Source organism: Thermobia domestica, chromosome 1 (assembly GCF_964235325.1).
Source record: "Thermobia domestica chromosome 1, izTheDome1.hap1.1, whole genome shotgun sequence".
Taxonomy (NCBI): Eukaryota; Metazoa; Arthropoda; class Insecta; order Zygentoma; family Lepismatidae; genus Thermobia; species Thermobia domestica.
In genome coordinates this window covers 299,402,376-299,423,623 of record NC_137454.1, presented here as the reverse complement: position 1 = coordinate 299,423,623, position 21,248 = coordinate 299,402,376, and the positions used below count along the sequence as shown (strand labels likewise).

The window sequence follows — 21,248 nt, the reverse complement described above, 5'->3', positions numbered from 1 at the left end:
TTTCTCAAGCTCTTTGAGTTCATTCTAGGTTATTCGAAATACGTATATTAGGTTTTACGCTTTCTTGCTGCACAATGCACACTTTATTTTCACTAAGTATTTCATATTGTTGGAACACAACATCATGGGAACGCTCCGAATTTATAGTTCGACTGTCCGAATAAAACATCCGTAAATTGAAGAATATCACCTTGTGTTCAAAACGCTTATGTTCTGCTGCAGATTCCATCATTTGCCTCTGTTTAAACATTTCTCAAGCGTTTCTATATTTCTAGATAGTGTTCATCTTTTTTTCCGTGTTATTATTATTCTCAGGAGTTCATCGCATACATCCATTAACTTATGTGCTTGAGCTAACGTCAGTTAGTAACGCACAATTAGACAGATCTTGATGATTTTGCCAAGGTTGTAAAGATAAGCCATAGTGAACTGTGAGATATGAAGCTTACATGATAGCCTCCAAGTAGGACTACTAGTCCTTGGCTTTCATTCTGTGGCCCCAAGTACGACTTCACAATCCATGGTTATCAGCTTCCTGACTCTGATTGATCGGTGAGATTTCTGCAATCCAAACGAAATTTTCCGAACCATTCTTTTGTTACGTTCTGATTCTTTCACTTTTCATACTGTAATGTTTCAGGATTCATGTGTACAATTTCGTGCAAACTTTCTGCTTAGACTTTGTTAGATCTTCATTATTCATCTTTGACGCTGTCAAATCTAAACACGGAACACAATGGTGCATAATATTTCAGGGTAATATCTGCCACAATTTGTGGCCGTGTTAGCAAGCATATGCGATTATTAAACTACTTCGGTTACGTGGCATGCACTCCTCGAACAATGTGTTTATGTCAAAGAGCAAAACATAACACCTACCTTTGTATCTTTGGTCAGAGAATTATGATATTTCAGATTGTGTATCACATGACCCAGACTGTTATTTGAATTTTTAAATTTTGTAGAGTTTCGCTCCTGATGGTAAAGTGAGGTGTTAAATGTAACACACTTTGAGAACAAAATGTTTGTCTTTCAGAATTTTCCATCACATTTAGCAGAGTTCAATATAGACAAGCTGGTAATTTTAAGTCACTCATTTGGTACTTATCTACCTATCTATCTAGAAAGAAAGAATTATTTATTGTGCTTGTAAGTCATGATTTTCTCCAATTTTATTTAGTCTAAATGGGTAAGTGTTTAATTGGAATATTCTTTTATACCTCATTTCAATTTGAAGAAATAATAGGGTAAAGGCACCGAATATGGAATACTTTTTGTTTCTTCTTTATTTCTTAGAAATGCATACTCCAGAATAGAAATATTATACATCATAATACTTGCGGTACCTTTGCAAAACAAAATACGAGTGTGAAAGTTTGTTCTACATTATTGTTTTATTGTTTTTTTTTACAATATTACAAAATTCAAAGAAATACAATTTCCCATATTAGGCACACCCGGCTCCTAATATGGAACAGTACCTGTTCCTAAAATGGAATACAGAACAAAATATGCGCGTCTGCCTACAATGCGACATTAGGATAATTCGAGCATAGGTAACGCATTTATTTGTTTATTTAAGGAATAAATTTATTCATTATCAAGGAAATTAGCAAAGGAAGAGTTCAAGCCTCCAACTCCGAGATCACATCGGCCCTTAAGATAAGCCTACGAATTGGAAAGAACTTGACAGTGGCCTCAGAAAAAGTACCATCCAGGCATACGCCTGATGGGACAGGAAAACCAGGAAAAATGTCACTTAGGAAGGGCGGTCTAAGCAGGGATCGTGCTCATGCTCCAATTATCCAAATCTCGCATTGTAAGCATTGTGGCCTATTTATTATATTTGGTAGGCCTATAAGACAAGTAAACAAAAGTTACATAACATTCTTTAGATAATTAAAACAAAAGAAAATAGAAATACCAGAATTTTACGTAGTATAAAGATAATTATCGAACTTGACTGGACTTATTCATTATTAGGCCTATGTTTGTATATTGCTGTAATAGGCTATAATAGATACTTATTTTAACTTTTGGAGTAGAATAATATCTTTTACTTTTGGAGTAAGCATGCTTACTAGATACAAATAATAATAAAAATAACAAAACGAAATATTGGGGTAAGCAAACTATGTGCGACAAATAAAGTGTAAAACTACCCTATATAAAAGAAAAAGTTCAAATATACTGGATTAGTGTGCCTTTAGGCGTCCAAATTTTGATTCCAGATTTACTTTGCAAAACAATGGTCACAAACATATTTTTCTACACCTTTCATGTGACATTTTTCGTGGGACCATGTTTTACAAACTGGGCCCCTGCACTGAGCGACCACAATTTACCACAATGTCCACATTTCTCATCATCGTGATCATCAGTAGGGTCACTTAAACTGTCACTATCTTCGTTCAAGTCACTCATTGACTCTTCGGATTAAATTTGTAATTTGCAGTCGCGTGATGTCCTTTTCTTTCGCTATTTCGATTGAATTTTCTTGGGTGGGGCTTGAAAAACTAAACTTTTTTTTAACTACTTGCAATGATGAGATAAAAGCCCATTGTGAGGAAGTAGAGGCAGCTTCTTAATCGTTTTCGTGAGGAGTTCTTGTAACTACTTTCACCTCATCTAGCTTTTGACCACGTGGTTGCAATGCTGTGGCTTTAGTTGGTAGCAGACTCACTACTTCAATCGGTACTGTCATGCTGTTCTCTTCACTTTGCACTATAGACGACACGGCAGTTTTGATATTTGAACTAATAAACAATCTGTGAAACCTTCATTCGAATCGGCTCATGTGTTCAGGAGTTATCACGAAACACACAGTCAGATACCCACACGGACAGACAATACAAATGCCAAACGTTTTGACTAGGAGACGTTCGCTGACGCTCGGTCTAAAATAATAGGTCAAGTCTAATATAACTTACAATTCAGTTATTCTTCTTCACTTCTAGTTCACATACATATGGACCTATTTAGGAATATTCCATATTAGGATCCTGCTAGTATTCCATATTAGGAAAATCGCCATTTTGAATAGTTCTGTTCCTACAGACGCTTACGTGATTCTCTGTGTTCTGAATCTTTATACCCTTATGGTGCACTATATATGTAATAGAAATACCACAAACTCAACAATAATATATGATTCTTTGCGTGCATTCAGCAGCCTGGAAATATACGCCAGAAAAAGTCAAGTTCTTCAAAATAATATTCTGCTAACTAACTAACTAAAACTAACTCTATGGCCTATGGAACCCGGAGGTTCAGTGCCGCGTTCAGAAAAGCTCTCCACTGACTTCTATCCTTAGCTAACTGCATCCAGTTTCTACTCTGTATTCCAATCTCTGCGAGATCCATCTTAATATTGTCCTCCCATCTGCGCCTAAGTCTTCCTAATGGTCATTTTCCGATTGGTCTTCCAGTCAAGACTTTGAAAGCGTCTCTACTTTCTTCCATTCTAGCTACATGACCCGCCCATCTAAGCCTCCTAGACTTGACGACCCTAACAATGTTGGATAAACCATATAAATTATGTAGTTCCTCGTTATGAAGTTTCCGCCATTCCCCATTCCCGTTTCTCTTGGGTCCGAATATTCGTCTCAGGATCTTGTTCTCAAATACTTTCAGTCTATGTTCTTTCCTCAGAGTAAGTGACCATGTTTCGCAGCCATACAGAACTACAGGCATGATTATCGTTTTGTATATTTTAAGTTTCAAATTCCTCGACAGAATTCGCGACGACAAGAGATTTTGAACCGAATAGTAACACGAATTCCCTGCTTTTAGTCGACATTTAATTTCTCCGTGAATATGGTTTTCGTCTGTTAATATTGATCCTAGATATTTGAAAGTATCCACTTTATCAAAAGTATTATTTAGTATTTTAACGCATCCATAATTTGCTGTATTCCGGTCCCGACGCACTTCCATGTATTTAGTTTTCTCTGCATTTACTTCTAAACCCATGTCCCTGCAAACGTTTAATAAGATCTCTGCATTTCTTTCTATTGTTCTCCTATCATCTCCTATTAAATTTACATCATCAGCATATGCCATAACCTGGTGAATACCGTTCAACTGTAAGCCCTGGTTGCTATCTTTGATTTTTCTTATAGCGTATTCCAAAACGAAGTTAAATAATAATGGCGACAACGCATCTCCTTGTTTCAGGCCATTTTCGACGTGAAAGCTCGTGGACAAAACTTTTCCTACCCAGACTTTACTTTGGGATTCATTTAAACATATCTTAATTAATCTAATTAGCTTTCTCGGTATTCCAAGTTCTGCAAGAACGTTGTATAATGTTTCTCTCCTAACCGAGTCGTACGCCTTTCTAAAATCAATAAATAGTTGATGTACCGGGGTATTGTATTCCCACTTTTTTTCGAGTATTTGGCGAATGGTAAATATTTGGTCGATAGTTGATCGATTTCGTCTAAATCCGCACTGATAATCTCCAATAATTTCATCTGCGTATGGGGTCAGCCTTGCTAACAGAATATTTGAAAGGATTTTATAGGATGTTGACAGAAGAGAAATGCCTCGATAATTATTACAGTCAGTTTTGTCGCCTTTCTTGTGGATTGGAACAATGATTGATTCTTTCCACTCTTCTGGCAATTCTTCCTTGTTCCAGATAAGGAGAATGAGTTTGTGTATCTTGTTCCACAATTTTTCGCCTCCAGCTAAAATTAACTCAGCCGGAATTTCATCTACACCCGGAGATTTGTGTTTCTTTAATTTCTTTATAGCGGTTTCTACTTCTATTCGGTTGGGTTTTAGAATATACGGTTCTGCGGTGTGTATCTCCTTTTCTCCACGAACACTAGTTTTTGGTTGCGTGTTAAGCAAATCGTCAAAGAAATCTTTCCATCTATTTAAGATGCTATCCGTGTCAGTGAGAACTGTTCCGTCATCTGTCTTTAATATATAAGCACGAGGTTGATAGCCTTTCTTAAATTCGCTGATCCCCTTATACATGTCCCGAATATTTTTATTTTTACTATTATCTTCAAGTTCCTTAATTTTAGCTTTCAGAAAATCGCGTTTCTTTGTTCTAAAAGTTTTGGAAGTTTCCCGCCTGATATCTGCGAAATTTTGTGTAGTTGTTTCATTCGGATTTTGTAGCCAGCGTAATTTTGCCTGTTTTCTCTTCTCTGCTAGTTTTATGCATTCCTGGTCGAACCATGGTTTGTTCCTACGTATTTCCGCGTGTCCCAATTTTTCTTTTGCTGAAATTTTAACGCTATCTCTAATTTCAATCCAGGCATCCTCAACACTAGTGCATTCCGAATCTTCTAAAGCCGAAAATCTATTCGAAACTTCAATCTGGTATTCCTCTCTTGCCTGGTTCTGTTCTAATTTCTTTAAATTGAATTTCTCCGTTTTCGGACAATGAATATTACCCTTATTCAACGATAACCTCTTTCGTATTATCGCTGCTACGAGGTAGTGGTCAGTGTCACAATCAGCCCCTCTAAACGACTGGACATCAATTATGCTAGATTGCCTTCTTCTATCTACTAAAACGTGATCAATTTGATTATGTGTTTTCCCGTCTGGTGATGTCCAAGTGTATTTATGAACGTCGCGATGTGGGAATTTTGTACTATTCACGATTAGGTTTTTGGATGTTGCAAAGTTCACGAGTCTAACACCGTTGTCATTACTTTCCTTATGCAGACTTTCGTTCCCTATAATCGGTTTGAAAATATCCTCTCGTCCTACCTTCGCATTGAAATCCCCTAATAGAATTTTCATATGGTATCGCGGGAGTTGGTCAAATATCCGTTCCACTTCTTCGTAAAAACTGTCTTTTATATCGTCATCCTTATCTTCCGTTGGAGCATGTACATTTAAAACAATAATATCACACCGCCGTCCCTTAAGAGTAATAAAAGAAAATCTGTCAGTAACAAATTCAACCCGTTTAATTGCTGATAATATACGTTTATGAACGAAAAACTCTGTTCCTAACTGGTGATTTTTATTTCCTTCCCCATAAAAGAACGTAAAATTTCCGGAATTCTCAGATCCATTTCCTTCCCACCTAACTTCCTGAACTCCTACTACGTCCATCCTATATTTCTCTAACTCCCTCGTTACGGATTTTAACTCGCCTGCCCTATAAAGACTCCTAATATTCCATGTTCCAAATCTCATGTCCATTTTCTTTTGCTGAGGTCGTGCCAAGTTATCAGTCCTTGTCCGAGGCTTTTGTGAATATTTCTGAACAAGTGCTTTTTTTTACAGGATGAGGTTGTTAGCCCTACCCAAACCCCCAAGCTGGAGGACCACTCCTAGTCGGCTGTCCGCGACTGCTTATTCAGTATATTCGCAGCTAACCTCTATATCTAGAGGCCTTCTCCTCGATCCGCAAGGAACCCACGTTAATAATATTCTGCAGCAAAAGAAAATGTTATGTTATTGTTCGGCAGCACACCACTCATGCGCAGACTGAGGGCGTCTTTTTCTACAAGTTTAAGTAAAGTCTTCTCGGTAGCAACACATAGTAGACTAAATAGTCTGATATTTCATATTAGGAATGTATTCCATATATGGCGCACCCACCCTATAGTTAAACATTTACATTATAAATTCAAAAGCAGACTAACTAACCATTGCCTAACCTTACTACCACATACAGTATAATACATCTATAAAATACTAATCGCAACAAGTCTTGGTTCCTTCTTTTGCACTCGTAGAGTGTAATATGTTACATTTAAGACAAAATATTTAGCAAAATAACATTTACAAGACGGGAGACTTACTTAAGCAAATTTTGAAATTTTGCAGGTTCTAGATCACGTATCGTTACAACAGGTACAAAAGCTTTGTTTTTGTTTTGTCGAATATATTCTTCAAAAATTGGACTTGCAATGCACATCACAATTCTATGAAGTTTGAAATCCTATAAAACATAAGATGAGCTTAAAATAAAAAAAATATAAAGTTAAAAAAATATTGACAACTTACAATTAATTATCAGATTATGAAAAGTTTCTGATCTAACAGAGAGGGACATAAATAAATGTACTTACTGAATGATAAAGCAATGTTTGTGATATATTTGTATTAAATTTATTGAATATTGCGGAATTAACTTTTCTCTTATTACGAGCTAAATGAGTAACGGCAGCTTGAAATATGGCATATAGCATGGCGTAGAAAGCAGAGGAAACTTGTCTTAGGAACCCTGTTCCTACAAGACAGCCACCTCCCGTTGGAAAACACATCAAACAATACTGAAATTGGAACAATTAGGCTTCGATATCTTAGGTAATTAATCTTATTCTCCACATTTAGTATTAGCGAACCATTATTTGGTGGGAAAATTGGGAATTATCAGGATGATGGTGTACAAATAGGTGATCTAGTGATGAACCGGGTCTCGAACTTCGTGACCCATGGTCTTTAGCTGTCAGACCCTGACTCACCAGACCCGGTTACCAGTACAAACTGTGATTGGACCGACCCACACTGGGCGAAAGGCACAATCTAGCTGTGCAAAAGTCCAAAATCAAGTTGATTGGAATTGCACCCATTGTACCCCTAAGAGTCACAAAGAAATCACAGATGACGGGAACAACAGTAGAAAAATATGACGTTCTGCAGGAAAATTTGTTTGCGTGTATAAAAGACGGGTTGTGATACAGCAACAGGTATTGCTAATGTTGGTCAGATTTAGAGGGTTAAAGTTCACCCTTCGTGCTCAACGCTTGCTGGACTATTAGGAATCGAGAACTGCTGCATTTGATGCTGCAGGGATGTAGTATGAATGAAGTACAAATTGACTGAAAAATTAAATGTGTTTACCACAAGTAGCATGCGTACAACAACGGAAGTTGCTGTTCGTACGGAAAGGTTTGTGATATTGCATTTTAAGGAAAACAATAAAGATATCCACCTATATCAGCCTCGAAATTTGTTTATGTGCAATAATTGAATGTTTTCGAATGCAGTGATAGTGACTTTAGCTGCAGAAAACTGCAACCTGATGATGTGTTTAATAATTTCAAATACGATATCTGTATCCTGGAGAGAGTTATTTGATACTTGGCGTGAGAAAAGAACCCTAACTGACAAACATGCTGCACTTGCAAGATATGTCTGGAGAAAACTAGGACTGGAGAAGACAAACACAGATGAAAACGAGTACATTCAGTAGCAAGTAAACAATTTTAAAAGCAAAGTGTATCAAAAAGGTCAAAAATCGAATTGTGTATTGAAGGCATTTTTATCACGAGATTGTTAAGTGGCTGGATAATAATGTCAGCTTTGTGTCTCAACAGCAACAAGATGATCCAGAACCATGGGCATCATCCTGCAGCACACTAACCGTAACAAGGCCACCGTAGGAATTTGAACAACTGTCCATATCAACAAAGAAGAGAAAGCTTTCCTCGTTAGTGAAAACACACTCAACAGAAGAATTAGCATTTGTCGCCCAAAGTACTTTACGTTGGTCTGAGAGAAGAGATGCAACACGCTTGTGGGGTGTTGTTTCACAGATCTCACGCACCAAGCTTTATTGCCACTTGCCGTTGTTACTTGCCATTGCTATCCACCCACTTACCATCTCTTGAAGCGAAGAAAATATCAGGTGGATTTTACACCTCTACTAGGGATTTGAAATGGCGTTCTCTAAGGTGGTTGCAAAAGGAATGGAACAGGGGATAAATAACGGTGCAATGTCCTGGGAGTATGGCGGATGCAATAGTGTTGTTTTCCATCCAAGGCGTAGAATGGTGTTCCGCGTCATCCTAGCCACGTGAGGCTTAGCGTTGTCCTGTAACAGGGTACCCCTTTGTGATTCAGAAGTGCTGGCTCCAGAGTTTAAAGTTTTCCTTGAAAACAGCTCAACTGCTGACAGTATACAGTTGTATTCATACTCTGACCAGCTGATAGCAGTTCTCGATGCACGATGCCGCGAGCAGTTCACCAAACACACAGGAGGACCTTCTTCTGATGCAGTGCTGGTTTCGGCTGTTTTGGAACCGGTTTATGGGATGCTAACCAATGATGACGGCGCCTTGGAGCTTCGCACAGAATCCACTTCTAATCACATAGTAGTAGGCCCCCCCGTATGCGCGAATGACTCATCCTCACTCTCTTTTACGACCAGGGTGAAAGGTCAATGACCTGGCCCAGGGTCAATGACCTAGGGGTACTTAGGACCACCCCCTCTAAATTTTGGCAGGGGTACCTTGGCCCACCCCCTAAATTTTGGCAGGGGTACATAGGACCACCCCCCTTAAATTTCGGAAATTGCCAAATCTAAAAATTTGGTATGGTAGCCTAGGACCATAGTATGTACCTCTATCAGTATTGGGTGTCTATGTCGTTCCCTTTCATGGGTAAAAAATTGCCAAAAATTCAAATTTCGGGGTTTTTTGACCTAATTTATCCCCTTTGATGAGGTGTTATTACCCTATATAGTTATATGAGCGTATACAGGGGTCCATTACCTTTCATAACATATGGGTATATTAATGCACCCCTTTAAATTTTTGGGAGGGGTACCTTGGCCCACCCCTTAAATTTTGGAAATTGCCCAATTTAAACATTGGGTATTATAGTATAGGACCCTAATATGTATCGTGATAAATTTGGGCGGTCCACCTTGTTTCCTTCTAGGGGTACAAAATTGCCAAATTATAAACGTAAGCAATACGTTATACCACGTGTTTGGTTTTCGACCTAATTTATCTCCTTGGATGAGGTCCTATTACCTTATATAGTTATATGGTCATGTATAGGGGTCCATTATCTATCATAAGACATGGGTATATTGGTGCACCCCTTGAAAAATTTGGGAAGAGTACCTTGGCCCACCCCTTAAATTTTGGAAATTGCCAAATCTAAAAATTTGGTGTGGTAGCCTAGGACCATAGTATGTACCTCTATCAGTATTGGGTGTCTATGTCGTTCCCTTTCATGGGTAAAAAAATTGCCAAAAATTCAAATTTCGGGGGTTTTTGACGTAATTTATCCCCTTTGATGAGGTGTTATTACCCTATATAGTTATATGAGCGTATACAGGAGTCTATTATCTTTCATAAGATATGGGTACATTGGTGCACCCCTTTAAAAATTTGGGAGGGGTACCTTGGCCCACCCCTTAAATTTTGGAAATTGCCCAATTTAAACATTTGGTATTATAGTACAGGACCCTAATATGTATTATGATAAATTTGGATGGTCCACCTCGTTCCCTTTTAGGGGGTACAAAATTGCCAAAATATAAACGTAAGCAATACGTAGTACCACGTGTTTGGATTTTGGTCGATTTTATCCCCGTTGATGAGGTCCTATTACCTTATATGGTTATATGGGCGTATACAGGTGTCCATTACCTTTCATAAGACATGGGTACATTAATGCACCCCTTGAAAAATTTGGGAGGGGTACCTTGGCCCACCCCTTAAATTTTGGAAATTGACCAATTTACACATTGGGTATTATAGTATAGGACCCTAATATGTATTATGATAAATTTGGATGGTCCACCTCGTTCCCTTTTAGGGGTATAAAATTGTCAAAAATATAAACGTAAGCAATACGTTGTACCACGTGTTTGTTCTTTTGGCCCATTTATCCCCTTGGATGAGGTCCTACTACATTATATAGTTATATGGTTATGTATAGGGGTCTATTTCCTATCATAAGACATGGGTATATTGGTGCACCCCTTGAAAAAATTTGGGAGGGGTACCTTGGCCCACCCCTTTAATTTTAGAAATTGCCCATTTTACACATTTGGTATAATAGTATAGGACCCTAATATATATTACTATAAATTTGGGTGGTCCACCTCGTTCCCTTTTAGGGGTACCAAATTGCCAAAATTTTAGTACAACCACGTGTTTGGACTTTTGACCTAATTTATCGCCTTTGATGAGGTGTTATTATCCTATATGGTTATATGGGCGTATACAGGGTTCATTACCTTTCATAAAACATGGGTATATTAATGCACCCCGGGAGAGGTACCTTGGCCCACCCCTTAAATTTTGGAAATTGCCCAATTTAAACATTTGGTATAATAGTATAGAACCCTAATATATATTACTATAAACTCGTTCCCGTTTAGGGGTACAAAATTGCCAAAATATAAACGTAAGCAATACGTTGTACCACGTGTTTCGTTTTTTTTACCTAATTTATTCCATTGGATGAAGTCCTATTACCTTATATCGTTATATGGTCACGTATGGGGATTCATTTCCTATCATAAGACATAGGTACATTTGTGCACCCCGTTTAAATTTTTTGGGAGGGGTACTTTGGACCACCCCTTTAATTTTGGAAATTGCCCCTTTTACATGTTTGGTATTATAGTATAGGACCCTAATATAGATTAGTATAAATTTGGATGATTCACCTCGTTTCCTTTCATGGGTACGAAATTGCCAAATTTTAGTACAACCACGTGTTTGGTTTTGGCTCAATTTATCCCCTTGGATGAGGTCCTATTACCTTATATGGTTATATGGCCATGTATGTATTGGTCCATTTCCTATTATAAGACATGTGTACATTGATGCACCCGAGGGAGGGGATTCGGTATCATAGTACATGCCTCAACATGTATCATGATAAATTTGGATGGTCCATCTTGTTCCCTTTCATGGGTAAAAAATTGCTAAAATATAAACATAAGCAATATGTTGTACCATGTGTTTGGTTTCTGGTCCAATTCTTCCCCTTTGATGATGTTCTATTACGTTATATGGTTATATGGACATGTATATGGGTTCATTTCCTATCATAAGACATGGGTACATTGACGCATACTTTAAAAATTTGGGAGGGGTATCTTGGCTCATCCACTCGGTTTTAGAAATTGTTTAATATAAGCATTTGGTATCATAGTACAGGACCTCAATATGTACCACTATAAATTTGGATGGTCCACATCGTTCCCTTTCATGGGTAAAGAACTACCAAAAATCAAATTTTGGAGGTTATTGACCCCGTCTTATAAGGTTTTAACGCGTTATATGGATATGCACAGAGGTTTATTACCTTCATATGTTTATGTTCCCTTTTAAATTTGGGAATTATCAAATAACAAAATTCGGTAAACGTTTTCTAGGACCCATTGGTTTCCCTCTTATGGCCAAATATTCAAAATTTAAAGGTTATTGACCGGCTTTATTATTGAATAAGTACAGGATTTATTACTTTTTTCATAAGACACAGGTGTGTTTGTGTACCAATCTTAAATTTTGGGAGGGGGTACATTTCTTATTGTCATATCAATAATTGGTAATTGTTCTTAGAATTGGGTGGTATCTCTTTCTTTGGGTAAATTATTGTCAAATATGAGTATGATCACGTGATCAGTTATTGACCTATGATGGGATTAGGAGCCCAGGACATTGGTACATTTAAACTTTATAGGATAATTTGAGAATGCGTCATTGGTATTGATTATTACAGCCAAATATAAACGTAAGCAATACGATGTACCACGTGATTGACCTTGATGAGGTAGTGTACAGGGATACATAGCTAACCTTATTGAATCTTATGACTCATAGTCGTAAGGAAATACATGCTACAACACTGGCAAAGTTATTGTTGATGCAATTTGATTGGTGGATCACTATCTTTCGTGCAATCTGATTGGCTGATCACTATCTTTCGTGCAATCTGATTGGTTGCTGATGTTCAAATCTTTGCTGCATTCAGTTTTATTTTAACATTTAAAAAGTTTGAAACTTTGGTTTGACATTTTTTCGTTTGAAATTTTTCGTTTAAAAATTTTTGTTTCGAAATTTTTTGTTTCAAAATTTTGTTTGAATTTTTTTGTTTCAAAATTTTGTTTGAAAATATTTTGTTTAAAATTTTTTTGTTTCAATTTTTTTGTTTAAAATTTTTTGTTTCCATTTTTTTTTCTGTTTCAAGATTTTTGTTTGAAAAAATTTTTCGTTTCCAAATTTTGTTTCAAATTTTTTGTTTGAAAGTTTTTGTTTGAAAATTTTTTTGTTTGAAATTTTTTTGTTGCAAAATTTTGTTTGAAAATTTTTTGTTTAAAATTTTTTCGTTTGAAATTTTTCGTTTCCAAATTTTTTGTTTAAAATTTTTTTTGTTTCGAATTTTTAAAGAACCGGAACTGTTAGAACTAAAACCTCTGGCAACATTGTGATGCACGTCAGTACATGGGGTTGTACTTGAAATGAAAAAAAACACTTCATTGAAATGGATCATTTTATTACACTCCACATACATCCATACCAGATAGTGGTTCTGGATATTGTCGATACAATGTATTTTGAACTTCGTGCACTAGTTTGTCTTTAGCATATAATTTTAATTCCAATTGAAGTCTTTTAAGGTCTATTGCGATATCAATTGGTGGAAACTCAATGTCCATTTGATCACAAATAAACTGTTTATCAATACAGGTATGCACCCACGAACAACCATCACAATATCTAGATACATGTTGTACAATATGCATAACACATTTTTGAAGGAATATACTTGTTTTGTTGCACACTTCCACTGCATGTTTCACACACTGAAATACGTTGATAAATTTGTTCCATTCAGTTTGTGTTAGATACACCATGTTGCGAGGGACATGGAATGTACTCTTTTTACGTAACAGCACCATCTTCTCTTCGAGGACCACTTCATGATTTGAGCCTAATGATTTGACTATGGTCACATTTAGCTCATCGTTCATTTGGTCGATTCGTGCCATTCTTCATAGGTCAGTTGTACACCAAATTGTTCTGCTTTGCCCAATCGAATCACTGGTTCAAATGTTCTAGCACTGATACCAATCATCACATGTTTTGTTTATTGGATAATAGCTTGCGAAGATGAACTCTTTATCGTTAGAAGTACACATCTTTCCTCCTGAAAAGCACTTGCTCAAATGATTTCGTGGGATGACACTGTATTTGCTGGTTTATAGTTATTGCTGATGTCGAATGTGCTGATTCATGATTTCATCACAGTTACAGACGTCATGCCGACCAACCAAATTCATACAACTATGTCTAATGTGCTGACGTTTGAATCACAATTGCTGACGAATCCGGCTGTGTACTGATGACTTCGACCCAAGAATCCTTTGTAACATAAAGATACAGATCCAGTATTTAAGAAACGCAGCAGTTCTTCTTGTTTTGATGCCTCCATGGGTAAATATCTTGCTGGTAAAATTATATTCTTATCATTTTCAAGCTTCACTACGATTCTTAATCCAAACCATTTGGCTAGCTAAGATTTTATAAGGTACATTCTGTTGTAAATCAGTAATCTTGGTAAATGATTTCATCACATCACGCGTATTTAGAAACTGCAGACAAGTAGCCATGATGACGTTACCACGAATACTAACTCGAACGATGATGCAAAACCGATGTCGTTGCATTATCATGTTCTGACGTGCACCACAATGTTGCCAGAGGTTTTAGTTCTAAACAGTTCCGGTTCTTTACTAATGAGTGCACAAACTTAAAAGATGTCAAACCAAAATTTTCCAAACAATAATTTCAAACAAAAAAGTTTACAAACAAATATTTCGAACAAAAATCTTTGAAACAAAATTTTGAAAAAAAATTTTGAAACGGAAAAACTTGGAAACGAAAAATTCAAACAAAAAATTTCAACAAAAAATTTTAAACAAAAAAATTCAAACAAAATTTTGAAACAAAAAATTTCAAACAAAAAATTTGGAAACGAAAAAATTTCAAACAAAAATTTTAAACAACATTTTGATACAAAAATTTTTTTAAATTTCAAACGAAAAATTTTTAAACAAAAAATTTTGAAACAAAAGTTGTCAAAGAAATTTCAAACAAAATTCTGAAACAAAAAATTCAAAGAAAAATTTGAAAGCAAGAATTTTCAAGCAAAGTTTCAAACAAAAAATTCAAACTAAAAATTTTACGTTTCACGGTTAACCGTCAAACTTTATCCGGTTTTTTAACTATTCGATTAACAAATAAACGGTTTTCAAAAAAATTCAAACAAATTTGAAACAAGAGGTTTTAACAAAAACTTTCAAACAAAAAAATTTTACGTTTCACGGTTAACCGTCAAACTTTATCCGGTTTTTAACTATTCGATTAACAAATAAACGGTTTTGATCATATTTATCAGTGAGTGCAAAATGTTGAACGAAACCAAGATTTTTAAATGTTAAACAAAACTTAAAACTGAATGCAGCAAAGATTTGAACATCAGCAACCAATCAGATTGCACGAAAGATAGTGATCAGCCAATCAGATTGCACGAAAGATAGTGATCCACCAATCAAATTGCATCAACAATAACTTTGCCAGTGTTGTAGCATGTATTTCCTTACGACTATGAGTCATAAGATTCAATAAGGTTAGCTATGTATCCCTGTACACTACCTCATCAAGGTCAATCACGTGGTACATCGTATTGCTTACGTTTATATTTGGCTGTAATAATCAATACCAATGACGCATTCTCAAATTATCCTATAAAGTTTAAATGTACCAATGTCCTGGGCTCCTAATCCCATCATAGGTCAATAACTGATCACGTGATCATACTCATATTTGACAATAATTTACCCAAAGAAAGAGATACCACCCAATTCTAAGAACAATTACCAATTATTGATATGACAATAAGAAATGTACCCCCTCCCAAAATTTAAGATTGGTACACAAACACACCTGTGTCTTATGAAAAAAGTAATAAATCCTGTACTTATTCAATAATAAAGCCGGTCAATAACCTTTAAATTTTGAATATTTGGCCATAAGAGGGAAACCAATGGGTCCTAGAAAACGTTTACCGAATTTTGTTATTTGATAATTCCCAAATTTAAAAGGGAACATAAACATATGAAGGTAATAAACCTCTGTACATATCCATATAACGCGTTAAAACCTTATAAGACGGGGTCAATAACCTCCAAAATTTGATTTTTGGTAGTTCTTTACCCATGAAAGGGAACGATGTGGACCATCCAAATTTATAGTGGTACATATTGAGGTCCTGTACTATGATACCAAATGCTTATATTAAACAATTTCTAAAACCGAGTGGATGAGCCAAGATACCCCTCCCAAATTTTTAAAGTATGCGTCAATGTACCCATGTCTTATGATAGGAAATGAACCCATATACATGTCCATATAACCATATAACGTAATAGAACATCATCAAAGGGGAAGAATTGGACCAGAAACCAAACACATGGTACAACATATTGCTTATGTTTATATTTTAGCAATTTTTTACCCATGAAAGGGAACAAGATGGACCATCCAAATTTATCATGATACATGTTGAGGCATGTACTATGATACCGAATCCCCTCCCTCGGGTGCATCAATGTACACATGTCTTATAATAGGAAATGGACCAATACATACATGGCCATATAACCATATAAGGTAATAGGACCTCATCCAAGGGGATAAATTGAGCCAAAACCAAACACGTGGTTGTACTAAAATTTGGCAATTTCGTACCCATGAAAGGAAACGAGGTGAATCATCCAAATTTATACTAATCTATATTAGGGTCCTATACTATAATACCAAACATGTAAAAGGGGCAATTTCCAAAATTAAAGGGGTGGTCCAAAGTACCCCTCCCAAAAAATTTAAACGGGGTGCACAAATGTACCTATGTCTTATGATAGGAAATGAATCCCCATACGTGACCATATAACGATATAAGGTAATAGGACTTCATCCAATGGAATAAATTAGGTAAAAAAAACGAAACACGTGGTACAACGTATTGCTTACGTTTATATTTTGGCAATTTTGTACCCCTAAACGGGAACGAGTTTATAGTAATATATATTAGGGTTCTATACTATTATACCAAATGTTTAAATTGGGCAATTTCCAAAATTTAAGGGGTGGGCCAAGGTACCTCTCCCGGGGTGCATTAATATACCCATGTTTTATGAAAGGTAATGAACCCTGTATACGCCCATATAACCATATAGGATAATAACACCTCATCAAAGGCGATAAATTAGGTCAAAAGTCCAAACACGTGGTTGTACTAAAATTTTGGCAATTTGGTACCCCTAAAAGGGAACGAGGTGGACCACCCAAATTTATAGTAATATATATTAGGGTCCTATACTATTATACCAAATGTGTAAAATGGGCAATTTCTAAAATTAAAGGGGTGGGCCAAGGTACCCCTCCCAAATTTTTTCAAGGGGTGCACCAATATACCCATGTCTTATGATAGGAAATAGACCCCTATACATAACCATATAACTATATAATGTAGTAGGACCTCATCCAAGGGGATAAATGGGCCAAAAGAACAAACACGTGGTACAACGTATTGCTTACGTTTATATTTTTGACAATTTTATACCCCTAAAAGGGAACGAGGTGGACCATCCAAATTTATCATAATACATATTAGGGTCCTATACTATAATACCCAATGTGTAAATTGGTCAATTTCCAAAATTTAAGGGGTGGGCCAAGGTACCCCTCCCAAATTTTTCAAGGGGTGCATTAATGTACCCATGTCTTATGAAAGGTAATGGACACCTGTATACGCCCATATAACCATATAAGGTAATAGGACCTCATCAACGGGGATAAAATCGACCAAAATCCAAACACGTGGTACTACGTATTGCTTACGTTTATATTTTGGCAATTTTGTACCCCCTAAAAGGGAACGAGGTGGACCATCCAAATTTATCATAATACATATTAGGGTCCTGTACTATAATACCAAATGTTTAAATTGGGCAATTTCCAAAATTTAAGGGGTGGGCCAAGGTACCCCTCCCAAATTTTTAAAGGGGTGCACCAATGTACCCATATCTTATGAAAGATAATAGACTCCTGTATACGCTCATATAACTATATAGGGTAATAACACCTCATCAAAGGGGATAAATTACGTCAAAAACCCCCGAAATTTGAATTTTTGGCAATTTTTTTACCCATGAAAGGGAACGACATAGACACCCAATACTGATAGAGGTACATACTATGGTCCTAGGCTACCACACCAAATTTTTAGATTTGGCAATTTCCAAAATTTAAGGGGTGGGCCAAGGTACTCTTCCCAAATTTTTCAAGGGGTGCACCAATGTACCCATGTCTTATGATAGATAATGGACCCCTATACATGACCATATAACTATATAAGGTAATAGGACCTCATCCAAGGAGATAAATTAGGTCGAAAACCAAACACGTGGTATAACGTATTGCTTACGTTTATAATTTGGCAATTTTGTACCCCTAGAAGGAAACAAGGTGGACCGCCCAAATTTATCACGATACATATTAGGGTCCTATACTATAATACCCAATGTTTAAATTGGGCAATTTCCAAAATTTAAGGGGTGGGCCAAGGTACCCCTCCCAAAAATTTAAAGGGGTGCATTAATATACCCATATGTTATGAAAGGTAATGGACCCCTGTATACGCTCATATAACTATATAGGGTAATAACACCTCATCAAAGGGGATAAATTAGGTCAAAAAACCCCGAAATTTGAATTTTTGGCAATTTTTTACCCATGAAAGGGAACGACATAGACACCCAATACTGATAGAGGTACATACTATGGTCCTAGGCTACCATACCAAATTTTTAGATTTGGCAATTTCCGAAATTTAAGGGGGGTGGTCCTATGTACCCCTGCCAAAATTTAGGGGGTGGGCCAAGGTACCCCTGCCAAAATTTAGAGGGGGTGGTCCTAAGTACCCCTAGGTCATTGACCCTGGGCCAGGTCATTGACCTTTCACCCTGGTCGTAAAAGAGAGTGAGGATGAGTCATTCGCGCATACGGGGGGGCCTACTACTCACATGTCAACACCCTGTCCAGAAATGACTCCTTCCTCAGATGAGATAACAAAGAAACACAGGTGTCTGCTTGCATTGTCTTCTGGCACGGAGTCAAATCATGTGAGACCCATCGACTCAACTTGTAGTCCTTCCCAAGTTGATGGAGGTGCTACCGAATTGTTTCTCCGCTCACTGAATTGTAGTCGCAGTTCCTCACATGTCTGGCCACTGTTTGCTTAATTGTTGCCTGAAGATATTTATTTTGTACATGTGTTGGTCTTCCGGCACGTGGTGCGTTTTGAGTGTTTCGTCAGCGCCTTAAACTTGTTAAACCACCGCTGCACTGTCCACGTAGTCACGACACCCTCACCAAAGGTCTGACATATCTTCCATCCCGCTGCAGTGGCGTTTGACCCCAGTTTAAACTCGTACAGAATACACGCCCTTATAACGCTCTGTGGAGGTCCCATGTTCACTCTGCCCTTACGCACGTTCACGGTGTAACTGAACTACCACCACCAGTATATCCAACATACTACCCACACCAACAAGTGACCTTCCCTTATCTCCATTCGCATTCAACTCACGGTGTGAGGGCCAACTGAACACAGACCTCCACAAAAAGCGGCAGAGCTTCCTTGGTTACCTTTATAGCTTAGTTGGCCTTTTGTAGACTTTGATTGTTTCTGTACAAAGACTAACAACATGATCAGATTTGGGAACTTCAGAGACTGGAAATTTCATACTTTTCAACTACTTTTGGAGGTGTGCATATTTTTATTCCTCCCACATTATGAAACATATTGTGGCAGTCAAGTATCCTTGTATTAAAATCTGCATTGTTAAATGCGAACTAAATAAATGAACGTACTTTTTGTTGACTCCTCTACATTTATTCTTTAATATTTGTATCATCTTGTCTCTTTTATGTGGGACACTTATTCCAAAACTAGTCAAAATATCTATTAGCTGTCTAGATGGGTAGTGACGCAAGCAGTGTATATCTATCGTTAGTTTCAGGGAAGAAATAAATTATCTGGGCTGACAACCGGAAATGACAAGCTGAGCTGTCGCCGAACGCTTACGGTTAGCAGCTGAACTGTCATCGTTGCTCCTCTTCTTTTTTATTTCACGAATCAAAAGTTTCAGGGCTTTAGGAACCTTCAGTTGAATTCGGATGTTTTCTCAAATATTCTCTACTGCTTTTTGCACGATTCGAAGAAGTTTTTCCAATTTATTATTTTTTTAGTGTGTGTATATCGCTACCATGCTTCACGCAACAAATTATTGTCATAGCCTCTAAATGTGAATATGGACGCACTGGTAAATGAAACATCGTGACCATCGTAACCTAATACATATTAGCAGAATTTCGACCAGACAACGGCGCACCAATGATATATTAAATAAGGTGGCATCTCTTTATCAGAAAGTGCTCTTGCATGAAGTCCCCTTGAAACCAGACACTGTCACATGCTGCTTGAATTTAAGGGGACTTCATTCAGGAGCACTTTCCGATAAAGAGATACAACCTAATCTATTATGTCATTGATGTTCGTTGTCTGGTCAAAGTCCTGTGAATGAGTATTAGACGCAACCGAACACAACACCTAATAGGAACCTATACTATAATGCTCTATGTTGGACGGTGATGTAAAATAGTGGCGTTAGCCTTCCACCAGATACTGATGCAGTCACTATGATATTATAGACATAATAAGGTTTTGTCCGAAAAGATGGTATTGTGTTATTTTTCTCTGCATACGCAACGTTCACGACACTATTAAAATCACAAATATCTGTGTTCACAGTCAAATGGACCTGTTGTAATTGGCACCATACAAAGACATTCATTTCTTCTCTCAGATATAACGAAGAATATCTTATCTTATGATACATTGCTTGTATAATACTTCGTTTATTTCTTTTTTTCTAAAGTAGATTGGGTCATATCTTCATTATTTACTTCCTTGAGTTATAATTAAACGATTCATTTTTAATTTATTAATTCAATCACATAAAGAGAGTATACATGTTTCCACTTGGTCACTCGCTAGATGCTAAAATATTTCAATAAAATGTATTAATGAATACAATTCTACATTGTATTTAATTACAGCAGATGGTAACTTAGGAAGTAATTTCTTTAATGAATCATTTATGGGAATATAAACAGCCAAATGGTAAGTACTGAAACACTTCATTGGAATGAATATTAATTATGTATAGCACCAGAGTGCAAAGGCTATGTAAGCACAACAAACATCTATCTTTGTCTTACATTAGGATAAAAAAGTGTTTCCCCTACCCGAGAACTTTGTCCATCTATAACATAATTAACATATAATTATATAAATGGAAATGTTGAAATTTGTGAAATGTAATACTTAGTTGATATTTTAGGCAAGTAGAATCGCGGAGTTAGTTGGAGCAGAATTTTGATCTGGTA

At 36.7% G+C, this 21,248-nt stretch overlaps 1 protein-coding gene across 1 annotated transcript in view; it reads right to left on the bottom strand.

Annotated features, from left to right (window-relative positions):
* The window catches only part of LOC145667728 (BTB/POZ domain-containing protein 2-like), a 39,372-nt gene that overhangs the window by 13,253 nt on the left and 4,871 nt on the right, over positions 1 to 21,248 (bottom strand). The window contains exon 3 of the mRNA XM_081735182.1: positions 6,780 to 6,919. Coding sequence (XP_081591308.1) covers positions 6,780 to 6,919 — 140 coding nt within the window. The remainder of the gene's footprint in view (positions 1 to 6,779; positions 6,920 to 21,248) is intronic.